Source organism: Sebastes umbrosus, chromosome 12 (genome assembly GCF_015220745.1).
Source record: "Sebastes umbrosus isolate fSebUmb1 chromosome 12, fSebUmb1.pri, whole genome shotgun sequence".
NCBI classification, from domain to species: domain Eukaryota; kingdom Metazoa; phylum Chordata; class Actinopteri; order Perciformes; family Sebastidae; genus Sebastes; species Sebastes umbrosus.
This window is the reverse complement of record NC_051280.1, coordinates 14,911,286-14,924,808: the sequence shown is the minus strand read 5'-3', so window position 1 is coordinate 14,924,808 and position 13,523 is coordinate 14,911,286. Positions and strand designations below refer to the sequence as shown.

General features: G+C 39.3%; 1 protein-coding gene across 3 annotated transcripts in view; it reads left to right on the top strand.

Moving 5' to 3' along the window:
- Positions 1-13,523, top strand: part of agap3 (ArfGAP with GTPase domain, ankyrin repeat and PH domain 3) — a 150,498-nt gene that overhangs the window by 116,588 nt on the left and 20,387 nt on the right. For all 3 annotated transcript variants that reach the window (XM_037788459.1, XM_037788460.1, XM_037788457.1), the window contains exons 14-15: positions 12,311-12,465; positions 12,942-13,032. In XM_037788459.1, coding sequence (XP_037644387.1) covers positions 12,311-12,465; positions 12,942-13,032 — 246 coding nt within the window. The remainder of the gene's footprint in view (positions 1-12,310; positions 12,466-12,941; positions 13,033-13,523) is intronic.

The window sequence follows — 13,523 nt, the reverse complement described above, 5'->3', positions numbered from 1 at the left end:
AAAGTACAAAACCTGAGCGTTACGCCCTTCCAGTGAAGCTCCTAACTGGCAGATTAAAGGAAGTGGTAGATTAGGGGTTGAAACTGAAAAACAAATGTTTGTATGGTACTTAACAGAAACTTGTTTTTTTTTCTATGCATTTACTCATTTGTTATTCAAACTGATCAGATTTCTCCAGTCATTATGAAATAAGAGCATGTAATCTTCTACATCCTGATTGGATATGCCGGTGAAGCACATAAAGGTGTGTCGTTTTGTATCTCTGCGTGGCCCCCCTGCACAGCGCACCCTCACAGCCCCCCATTTCTTTTACGGTAGCCTGAAAGGCCCCGATCTCCAGAAGCCGTGGCCCTCCTCAGCAGGGGAGTGGCAGTCGGCTCTCCACCCAATTAATAATGATTCTCCAGCCCAATGATGAATGGAGTGCCCTAATTGGATGGCATTGTGAAAACACTGGGACGCATTTCAGAGGCCATAAAACCGATGTCACCGGAGCGGGATGATCAATCAACAAGATTGATACGCTGGATAACAACAACAATGGCATTGACGCCTCCTAAATGGAGCTCAGCATTTATAATCATTATACTTTTTTATCATGGTCTCTGACAGCTCCTCTTTAAGGTCTGAATGGGTCTGTTGACCACATTGTTGTTTAGAGTGAACATCATCAGCATCTCGCAGATAAGTGGTGTGAGATAAGTGGTTGTTAAGAGTGGTATGTGGTCATATCAGACTATACTGGTGAAAGGTAATCTCAGATCTGATCATTTTTGTACATTTGGCAGCTGCATGTTAGCAGCTCCCAGCATAACTTCCAAGAGTAGAGTCCATTACTTCAGTTTTATTTGACATTACTTGGCTCTTAATGGGACTCTCCTGGCAGAGTTACGCAGTCACATTAAAGCCTCGAATGAGTGATGGCTGGCATTATCAAACATCATCAAATCTCCTCGATAAGTGCCCCACACAGGAACAATTGAAGTCGGATGACTCCTGGACTTCCTGAGGAGGAAATCTAAGAGTAATCAGACTGAAGGAGGCACATTCTGAATGTTTCTCACGTCATCAAACACGCACATTGTTTTCTATCCCTCTCATTGTTCTCTGCGAGGTTTTCTATTAGCATCAGCTTGTCTGTTCTGCTGAATGCTCTGGAATACAGACGTATCGCTTAAATATTGGATTCACCCAAGTCTGGGGTGTCTCCTGTTGAAGGAACAGAGGAGAGAGAGGAGAAGAAAAGGGGAAGGAGAGGAGAGGTGGGATCCTTGAATAAATTGCTATCAGTTTATCTCATTTACGGGGCAATCAGAAGCGTGCAATGCAGGCTGAAATTGAATTTTAGTAGTTGTGAAGCATCATAAATCAAAACAGCGTGCGCGTCTTAAGGTGAGGAATCATTTTGGTCAACATGGGACGTGTAGGATGTAGGAGGGGAGCCTGGAGAAACTGTTGCTGCACCATCATTTTCCAAATACGGTACTTTACAGTACTTAGCGAGACTCTTCTACACGGCTGCTGAAGTGGGAGAAAATGTTTTAGAAACTCCAGTTCATTACTTTGATTGTGAAAGGATAAATGGCAGACAGTAATTGCACAGAAATATCTTTTCTGCAAGCATTCAGATAGGCTTTAGGCGAACTAAGAGCTTTAAAATCACATTTGAACCCTTTTATTAGCTTTAGAATGCATTTATTTCTAATCGATTTAAAGCCACTTTTTTATTTTTAATCAATTTATTTGGATAATGTATAAATTCTCTGGTCTATGGTGTTACACTTCCACCAAAGATATGCACAATGGACACAGTCCCTAATATCCTATGCACTGTCAGAGCAGTGTGGTGTAATGAACTTCTCATGTGCTTAAAGAATGATGCAGGATGCATGGCGAGACAACTGACAGCCCCGTAATGTGTTTCCCAGCAGCCGCCCAGCGACGAGCTTTCTCGGTGTGTCGCTCGCCATAAACCCACTGGAAAATCGATGGCCGATAAAGAGTTGTGTTCAGGGGGAGCCCCCTCTGATTAATGCAGACTGTCAGGGAGCATCATTAATGTATTTCTCTTTTAAAGAAAGTGTATCAAACGCTCATTGTTTTGGGGGGTTTTAGCTTGTCCAACGTGAGCAGAAAGGGAGGCGCAGAAATGGAGGGAAATTGTGACGAGAGGCTCCTTCTTGATTCTTCCAGTTTTATGTATGACGATATTTACTCGGGCTAAGGTCACAGAAATTAGGGAGAAAACAAGAGCTAAGTGTTTCTCTGATTGCTTTTAATTTAAAGAAAGTCTTTGTTTACAACTATGTCAAGATTTGATTTGAAACAATTTTATAGACAGACAACAAATCAAGCCAAATCGCATCAAACTTTGCACATTTTGAACCTACAGTCCTAAAACAAGATAACGAACTAAAGGAAGTATTACTTGTACCGCACAACATGCATCTGTAAGCTATAATGAACCCAAATGTGCTGGAGTACATTTACAACAGAGGGACTGGGGTGAATTTATTTTGCCGAATTACATTTTTGAATCAAATCTTCTTAAATTGGTTTATAAACCTCTTATTTAATAAAAGCTTCGACAATTAATTTTAATCAAGTAGTTTTATTTTGTAATTTAAATTGATTGAATTTAAAGTGATTGAAAGGACTCCTACTGAGTTGTGTAAGCAATTAGAGCAGGAAAGGGAATTTATTTTTATGTGTCGAGAAAGTGGACTCCTAGACTTTAAACAGAATCCTAAAAGGAGGATGCTAATGTTGTCACATAGTAGCTCAATAGGAACCAGATCTTGACATTAATGCATACGTGTAGTAGGAGGAACACTGGAGGAATATGATCATAAAACAAAAATTGATATATATATATATATATGTACATATATGGCTTCAACCATTTTTTTATTTTTTTTAAATAAATGTCATTCTGCACAAAAAGACTCGATAGAATCAACTGCTGCAACTTTGCTGATCTACCAATGTCTTTAAAGTGACAACTAGACGTCTGCACATCATCATGGCTCTGTTTTCAGGCTTTAAAAAATCTAGCCCGTGACGGGAGACTTTGACCAATCACAGGTCATTTCAGAAAGAGAGCATTCCTGTTGGCTGTGCTCCGGTCATGTGACCGGAACTTGGCGCTCCTTCAACAGATTTCACAATGGCTGTCGCGTCACAAACTTTCTAATTTTACAGCTAAACCGTGCACTACAAGATGTTTCTGAAAACATTTTTAGGCAAGAAATAGGCATTAACGTAACATAATATTGATTCATATTTGATCAGCGCTGCCTAGTGTTTAGGAGTTTGCGAGTGATTGACAGCCGGCTCTCATAGACAGCAGACCTCAGATCAGCTCTTACTGCTTGTTTTCCTCCGGTCTGTGAAATCTTGCAGATGCCATTAGGAGGACACAGGGGCACATGATTTTTTTCAGGTTATCTGTTTCATGTACTACTGTCATGATATAGCGATATATAGTTTTATATAAATAACTTTTTTTAATCATATTTGCTCCAATCTCGCCTACTTCAGCTTTAAATGAACATGAAGCAGAAATGTGTAAATAAGCAAAGGATTAACAGTAGTTAGGCATGGGGACGATATGAAAATTTCACATCACGATTATCCTGACCAAAGTTATTGTGATTCACAATACGGCTGCATCTAACGATTATTTTCATTGTCGATTAATCTGTTGATTATTTTCTCGATTAATCGATTATTTGTTTGGTCTATAAAAAGTCTTGTTTGTCCATAAATCAAAGATATTCAGTTTACTGTCATAGAGGAGTAAAGAAAATATTCACATTTAAGAAGCTGGAATCAGAGAATTATGACTTTTCTTTAATAAAAAGATTACTCAAACCGATTAATCGATTATCAAAATCGTTGGAAATCAATTCAATAGTTGACAACTTATCGATTAATCTAATTCACAGTATTATCCCGATAATCATTGAAATATGCTTAAAACTCTTAAAATGGCACCAAAACATACTGGAATCACTTAACCTGACATTTTGTTAAGAAATAAATATTGTTATTGCATCACATACATATACAACACGCATCTTTTTTTATTGAAAAACAATCTTAAATAAGGTAATCATAAATTATAAATTCCCCTTAAAAAAAAGAGCAACATTGTCTTTTTTTTCTTACATGATAATCCCTGTATTTTTTTTAAATCAGGCTCTATTTTTCACCACGGTAGCGAGATAGACAGCTTTCTCAAGTCACTTGTGACGATATTCACGATTATCCTGATAATGGAAATTCATCAAGATCAACTTATTGTGGTTGTTTTTTATCGTGACCCGTGATAAAATACTATATCGTCCCATTCCTACTAGGCTCGCAGTCTTAATCAGGAGAAACAGAAGATGGACGCTAGGGCTGGGCAATATGTAAAAAATCAAATAACAAATACCTCGATATCAACTTTGCAACGATATTGTAGGGTTGACTATTGGTCCTTTGACAAAATATTTACACAATGAGATTTTTGATAAATAATCATCGGTAATGTGGATATAATGACTAAGTGGGTAAAAACAAATAAAAGAACAGCTAGAACAGTCTGGTAAATTCAGAAAATTAAAAAAGTCAACACTTATGTCATATTACAATATCCAAAATCTAAGACGATATCTAGTCTCAAATCACGATATCGATATAAAATCGATATATATTGCCCAGCCTTAATAGACGCTGTTGGAAAAGATCATGTACGATTGAATAAGGCTGCGGAGCATCAGACACAAAATGATGTGGGTCCACTGAGATCAGTGGCTCAGTGGTTACTAGAAATTGGACAATGAAGAATTAGGATGAATTAGCTGCAATAATCAAAACTGGCCTCGTTATGTTCTTAAATGAATAACAAGACTTTTTGCAGTGATGTTGAATTGTAATGTACAGAGCGTTCACCATCTTAACTAACAAGACAACAGGCTTAAAGGCGGAGAGATCATTTGAGTGCCTTAACAACACTGCTAATGTAACCGTATCAGACTTTTCTCTTCTTTCATTTTAATTTGCCTTCCTTCTGATTTCTTTCATGACCTTTTGATGCCTTACACTACGTAAGTACTGCATGTTTAGATCAGAAGAAAAGTCTCCTTGTTCCTGACTCACCTACAGATTAACTGGAACAAGGAATCGTGGTCTTTCTGTGCTCAAACTACAAGTTAACCTGCGTCAAAAACGGCATTAACTTCTATATTGTCAGTCCAGCTCAATCCAGTATCCTATTGTCCTGCACCTTGGTAAACTGAGGGTTAATATCCTCTGGAGTCCAGCTGAGGATTAGGAAATGGAGGTTTAACTGCCTGTGCTAATGGTGGGTGTTTATCTCAATACTTTGTTTTGTCACTCCCCGACTCGCTCTCATTTCCGAAAGCTGTCCCTGGAGCCTCCACTCTTGTAATGGCTTAGCTTTCTGAGCGCCACAGTATGGAGGGAAAGGAATAACAAGATTCTCATTTGGGCTCCATACACACTGCCCACAGATACATGTATAATTGGCCCTGTTTTCATTCGGCTCTGTTGTTAAATGCACTAGCTATTAGCGTAGTGGTGGTATTGGTGCTGATTTCATGTGTTTGTTTATTGTTGGAAGGTGTGCTCCGTGTTTGTTTGAGAATGTGTGTGTGTGTGTGTGTACACGAGCGTGTGTGTGTGTGTGTGTGTGTCAGATAGATAAAGAGTGCGCTCTATCTCTCTCTCCCTCCCCGCTCTCTTCTTTCTGAGTTTGGTCGTGGTTCCCCTGGGGCCCCTGTCGCAGTAATGGCCTGCTCCTGATTGCTCTGATACAGGTTAGGAATATTGGCTTTAATGATGTGTAAAATGAGCAAGCAGTGCCTGTGACATTTACAGATGGCACCGCCTTGGCCTGTTCTTCCCAACTGCTCGTTAATTCACGGGAACGGCAAGCACTTCTTTAAGTGACTGCCTGATGCATGCATACGACACAACACAACACGTCCTACACACCGAAACAATAGCTCACCTCGTGCACCTCTGCACCTTGTCATCATTTCAGCCAAGTGTTCACACGAATGGATAAAAAAAAAGAAAACAGTCCTCAAGGCTAAGAGGTGTTTGCTAAGTCCTCTCCAAGGGTTCGTCACACCGGTCTCCAGAGGTCTTTGAGAGGCTTAGACAGAATAGATGCTGCCTTGCCGTATAGACAGCACAGCTGGGCTCAGCACCAAACGCCCCGAGGTGCTAATCTGGTCCACAGGTCCTCGCCGGTGCATCTGCTGCATGTACACAGCAATCCTCGTGTCAATCCCTTTTTTCTTTCAGGTTCCACTTTGATTTTCAGGTCAAACAAACACCTTCTTAGAGGTATTAATATTTGATATTTGAATGATGGCCAGTCATTGGTGGAAGAAGTACTCCGATCCTTTACTCAAGTACCAATACAGCAATGTAAAAATACTTCAATAAGAGTCCTGCATTCAAAATCCTACTTGCATAATTACACAGAAGTATTATCAGCTAACTTTACTGAAAGGAACAGTGTGTAGGATCTGGTGGTATCTAGCGGCGATGTTGCAGATTACAACTTCTCCCATGTGCTAAGCATGTAGGATTGCTACGTTGGCTGACGTGAAAAGGCGAATGGCCCTCTCTAGAGCCAGTTGTTGTAAGAGTAGAGTGCTTAGAGTGTGTGTGTGTACGTGGGAGGTGAGTGGTGAAGCAAGAGAGAGAGAGAGAGCGGAGGCGACAGGAGCAAGCAACGTTATCAACTCCGGCCCAAGCAGGAAAAGTTAACAGTGTTTGGTTTGTCTGTTCTGGGCTACTGTAGAAACATGGCGGTGCAACATTGCGGACTCTGTGAAGAGGACCCGCTCCCTATATAGATATAAACGGCTCATTCTAATGTAACGAAAACACGATTCTTATTTTCAGGTGATTATAGACTAAAGAAAACAGTATTAATATTATATTCCATTCTGCAGATAGATTCAATATCCATATATTTTATGTCTATGGTCTAAGGGGCTGTTCACATGCCGAGTTTTTTGCACCCTCACATCCATTGTTGTCAATGTAGATGTGCGGAAGGCGCGCTAGAAAGCAACGGCGTCGAGGCGTGCAAGCGTTCCCATGCGCCTAATTTTTTGGCGCGATGGCTGCATCCTGAGATAAAAAATAGTTCAACTTTTGGAACGCGTGCTGCATATCATGTGACAAGGAACAACCAATCACAGCCGGCAGATATCTTTCCTCTCTTCTGTAAATATCAGTCCATGGTAAATATGAAGGAGAAGTTCACCATTTTAGTGCAGGGCTACCCAGAGCTTTACGATCTGTCCCAATATTTACTAGCATCACACTTTCCGTCCAAGAACGTCACAACATCCGTTTTGAAAGGTGAACCAAACTGACACAGAGAAATCAGGCAGTACCGTGAGGGATTTACGGTGCAGGAAATCCATTCATCTTTGTTTTTACTTGTTTTGGTTTAGTCAGTGACGCTTTTACTACTAAATTACCGCAACTTCATCGCCATCGCAGCACGCAGGTTTTGGTTGCTTCCTAATGGCATGAGCGTAACCTCCCAAGCACTTTGGATAAAAGGATTAAAAGCGCCACGGCTGGCGTTTTTTGCACAGGTTTTTAGACGCAACATCTGAACGGCCCCTAAGACAGTCCAAGAATATTAGTAAACATAAACACAGCTCCAGACTTTACACCCTATGACATCACAAGTTTGAGACTTACTTTACTCTGATTTCTGTCTTTGAGAGAGAGAGTAGCTCATGTTCACAAATATTGATTGAACTTTACTAAGCCATGGAAATAACATGTTGGAATTCTTAATGTAGGTGGTGTTCCCCTTTAAGTTGACCTCTTTGAGGCTTGAACAGTTTATTTTATTTGAACAATCTACATTTAAATGAACCATCTGAGAAGTTGAAAGGTGAAATCCCTCTTTGATAGAACAGCTAATAGTAATGAAATGAACAATGAAAGCTTATCGTATGGTTTTTTAATGAAAAATCTTAATCTGAAAAGTAACTACAGTAGTAACTATAGCTATCAGATAAATATAGTGGTGAAAAAAGTACAATATGTTCCTGCAATATAATGGAGTAGAAGTATAAAGTAGCATGACATGGAAATACTCAAATAAAGTACAAACACGTCAAAACTGTACTTGAGTAAATATGCTTAGTTACTTTCCACCACTGCAGCCAGTAAATATTAGAAATACATTTACCATCTATTATTGTATCTTGAAGCAATAATTTATTATTGGTGAACCATTGTGCTTATTGAAGTGCTGTGTTTCTGCTGGAAGCCATCAAGCATCTGATGAACTACACGTGTAACTGGGAGGTTCTCCAACAGTTTTATGATCCATGTAAATGGTGGACGAAGATGTGCATCTTTATCTGTTCTTCCCTCTTTGTAGCTCTACGGCCATTACGCTCTAATTTCCTTTTTATTATGCCATGTTAATTAAGGAAAATCATATTTTGCTCATTCTTCACAGTTGGCTCCTCCGTTGGCTTTAAATTGTGTTCTTCCTTGTCCGCCCACTGGCTGAGCCGTGTTAATTTATTTCTAATTGGCAAGAACTTGTTGATTGTAGACTCGCAGATAGATCTGGTCAGGAGGTTAATGCTCACGTTAATGTGACAAGGTGATCGCTCCTCTGCTGGCCATGTGCTAACTGCAACCATTGAGTAATAACAGAAGCACTAATGGCCCTTTTACAAGCTCATCATGTCAGGTGCGTGTAAGATAGCAGTGATGCCGTTGACACATTGTTCCTGCTCAGATTTACCGTCTCTGAGAAGACCGCTTTGACCTCAACATCATGCTCACACGGTAGCAGAATTACTTTGGCTTGTGGAGCTGAATTGCCACACTGTGGACGGCATTAAAGAGTGATATCAGTGTGCTGGAGCTGCATGTAATGACAATACCGGTGTCACACATAACGCTTCCTGCCGCACACGCTCCTCTGTCTCTTTAGTGGCTACAGTATGTCTGGCGTGTGCATTACTATGCATGGAGAATTAGATTTGTTTTCCCTTGTATACTCATCAGTTTAAGAAACCAGCCATCCGTTGCTTTTTTAATCTCCATAATGAAAGTGTTTTAATGCCTCCAATTTATTGCCTGGGCAGCCAACAGAATAATTAGCTTTGTTCAGGTTTTTTAAAAAGATGAAAACACAAGTATAACAACGTTTGAGTCTGGGAGCCACAAATTATAATCAAATGCATTAGTTATTGTACCTCCAGTTATATTGGACAAGAAAGAAATTGATTTCTACTGTATGTATTCTAGTTAATCAAGCTTTTTTTATTTATTATTTTTTAGCTTTTATTCTTTATTTTTTTAGGTTCCTTTAGGTTGACCATTTTTTATTCCATCAAAGAGAGATTTTTTTTTATATATATTTTAATGCCCACCAGTGCTTTAAAATGTAACACCCACATAAATACTTTGTCACTGTAAGTCTAAATAAAGAGGCTTCCAAGGCTTTATTGATTCTTTGTGACCTGTAGTCGATTCCACAAACTAAATCAGATAATTGAAGTCGGTGTCGAGCTAATTGGATTATTGCTTTCCCCCTGAAGAGATGGCCCTCCGCCGGAGCTCAGGGATTGCTACATCAGTGGCGTCCGTCAGACATCTGTCATTTAACAGCGCAGGGCTGCGTCTCGCACCAAGGAGGCTGAATTGATTAGAAATACAAAGTGTAGTAATTTCTTTGATTAGATGATTTGTCTGACGATCTTATCACCATCAGTTTGCCATAATTTTATAACTACAGACATGATGTTAATTTAATATTAAAAAGTAAGATACATTAATACACAATAAATTAAGGCATTAGAAGTATCAATGTATTTTGTACATTAAACAAATTTAATTTTAATGTAACTTCTATTAATGGACAGGAAAAGAAAACCATTCCCCTCGTGTCTACTTGCCTCCAGTCCTCCAAACATGGTTTATGCAAATGAGATGACTATTTGCATAGACATAATTAGGTAATTACAAATCATTTGGCTATGAGCTCAAGCATGTGCACAGACCAGAGATGTTACATGAGTCTCATTGTACAGTACGGAGTTAATGAATTGCTTCTGAACAGCAGAGGCATTACAGCATGTGTTGGAACATATGTCGTGTCAGACCTCTTGTTTGAAAACGACAGGTGACATTTTCATAAATCTTAGTTAAACACAAAGAGCGGAAAAAAAACGCACACACACCAGCGATTCACAATTTGCAAAGCCAGTTTGAAGCAAAAGTCGTTTTCATTATATCAAAAAACTACAAATGCATTTTAGAAAAATATTGTATACCAATTAGGGGTGTTGCGATATATTAATGATAACCGTAATATCATGTTAATAATAATAAGTAATCCAGCGCCTCTTAAATTATTTTACATTTATGGTTACAGACTCTCTTTGCACCTCCCTACACCACTCGTATTTTGAGTGTAATTAATTTGCCAAAAATGAGACAAAACGCACAATAAACAGAGTTAAAGATGAATTCGTTTGACTGATAGCATTATTATTTTTAAATTAAGGATCTCCCCCGGGGAAAAACATTGTTTTTAATGCACTGGTCAATTTTGAGATTTTGGGCTAATTTGCTTTCATAACGTGTCTTCTTTCAGACTAGTGGAAAGAAAATATCCAAAATACACATATACTGTAGATGTTTATTTTACTTGATCTATTTAAGCCTGTAGATTTCTCCTAAATTAACCAAAAGTTAGCATTAGTTAATGTCTCATTTGCATATTTAAACATACATTTTCAGAAAACAATTGTCAAAGTAATCAACTGAGGAAGTTTCATGGTGATATCTATTAGTTAAAATTTTTACCCTATTCACCCGAGTTGCCCTTAATATCGTTACCATGAATTCTTTTGGCCACGATAATCGCGTAGTGACAATCTGATACTGTGACAGCTCTAACTACTAATGCTATTACGAAACATTAATGGACTCTTCTGTTTTCAGACAGTGATATACTTGCATAGCAATGAAAAAGCCTTATTCAATATATCATGCCCGGGGAAAAAGCATTTAAGAAGAAGTTCCTGTTAATATTATAATTTACTTAAAACATCAATGAAATCTCAAAAATCTAGTTTTGAGTTTTATAAAGAATGTATAACCAGTGGTAAAACTCATAATCTGTGGGGCCTCATCAAAAGTCATCCAGGGAAATGTGGGGAATTCCAAAACCTGGACTACAACTACAACTGGACTACGATTGTTTTTGCCAAAAATATCTGGATATTTGATAATAAGTAAAAAGTAGCAGCCTGTGTGGGGTGCCCCGGTGGCTTGCCTGGTGGAGCGGGCTGTGTGCCGGGGCTGGGTCATTGCCGCGTAGGCCCGGGGATTCGCGTCCGGCCCGCTGCTCTTTGCTCTTCACTCTCTCCCCTTTTCACCGCTGTCACTGTCACTGTCACTGTCACTATCTTAAAAGGCAAAAACAGCCAAAGAAATAATCTCTAAACAAAAAAGTACCAGCCTTTGTACATAAAGATACAAGAAACATCCAGTAAACTGAGCTTCAAATTCTGTCACATGTATCAATAACAGCGGGTGGAAGCTAAAGAAGACAGTGTTGACAAAATAGATGAAACAATCTGCATCTTAAATTCATTTACTTTCAGATTCTGGATAAATCTTGGATGCATTCTACAACAATGGTGATGTGTTTTGTTCAACAATTTTTAAATGATGAAGCGTTTTGAATTTGCTACCCCTCTCTGATTGCCTTCTTATCCATGGCAACATCGACCGAGGCGCACTGTTGCATTTAAACGCGTCCTCCGTGCCGAAATGTTGGACAAAACATAATTTCTCAGAAAAGAAATTCATTTTTTAAGTCTGTACATTAATGAAGTACGTTGAATTTTACAACTTCAAGATGACATCAAGAAAAGAGGTTAAATCACAAAAATCTGATTTGAAGAAAAGATGATATTGTGTGTTGCTGCTGATTGGTAATGGTCTTTAAAGTTATTTGACTCCAGCAGAAAGGAATTAAAATGTATCTTAGCATTTATGAGATTTTGAGGCATTGTCAAATAAAACAGCGATGCACAGGAGCACAAGAGGTGCTGAGAAATCATTTGAACGTTGCTGAGTTTAACAGCAGCCCATTTCCTCGTGCATCCGTGCATGGATGGGCCTCAATCACTGAGCTGTGTCGCTGACTTGCAGAGTCAGATCGCGCAACCGGCCTGTGTGTGTTGCTTAAGTACTAATTCACTGTTTTATTTGTGTTTTCCAGAGCAAGAGGATTCCTTTGAGTTCATCATCGTGTCGTTGACGGGTCAGACGTGGAACTTCGAGGCGTCTACGTATGAGGAGAGGGAACTATGGGTCCAAGCGATCGAGAGCCAGATCTTTGCCAGCCTGCAGTCCTGTGAGAGCATAAAGAACAAGGTATAGTAGGTCACGAGAGATAAGGAATATCGGAAGGATTGGAGAAAATCATCTAATCACAGTATCGTCATCATCCTACAATTGTGCTGCTTCATTTCCATTCCTCTTTTCCCCTTCTTTCCAACCTTTATTGCGCCCTCACCCTCCCCCCGCCCCTCCTCACCCACTTCAAGCTGTCACATGTGGGAGGTTGTCAGACAGGTGCACCGCAGTGTGGGGGATCTCTTATTAGAACTGACAGACATCAGAGATAGAACAGGGCTTGTGTCAGCATACTGGGGAGACACGGCCTCATTTTCATATTCATATTTTCTCTCTGCCTCAGTCTTTTTCCTCAGACTTTGAAAAATCCTCGTCCCTCCCTCCCTCTCCTCGCTGGTTGTCTACGATTTGAGTCCAGCTATAATTGTTTGCCTTCTCTTACTCTTGCAATGATTAGTTCCTGCTGACTTATTCTCCCCCCTCATTTCTTACAGTCTCGGTTAGGCAGCCAAAGTGATGCGATGGCCATTCAGTCCATACGAAACGTGAGGGGGAACAGCTTCTGTGTGGACTGTGATGCACCCAGTGAGTATAATTATTCACCTCAACAGCTCATTTCTCACTGATAAAGGCCTTCTAGAGTAGGAAACTACGACTTTCTGTGTTTCCATATTTGTTTGTTTCAAAACATTTGATTTAGCGTGGTTTTATAGAGTTATTGCTTTAAAAAAGTACAGTTATAGACTCTTCACAACTGAACTTGATCGCTTGCTGTTACAAAGAAACTACTGATTCAGTTCTTATTTGACCTACAATTACATGTTCATCTATCTGCAAAATATTCTAAAAAAGAGTATGGGTTTACCACTCGCTCGCTATCTGCAATTGTTGCCAGTTATTAGAGACAGAAAATCCAAATTTGGAGAATTAGATGGAGCTAAATGTGAATGAGCTCCACTATGGCTGTGTCTGTAACATCTTTCATTTATGGGCAGTATGCTCCCAAACATAACCATATTTTATTCCCTACTATTTTATTATTTGAAGGAAAAAAAAACGCCATTAAAAAACTACTT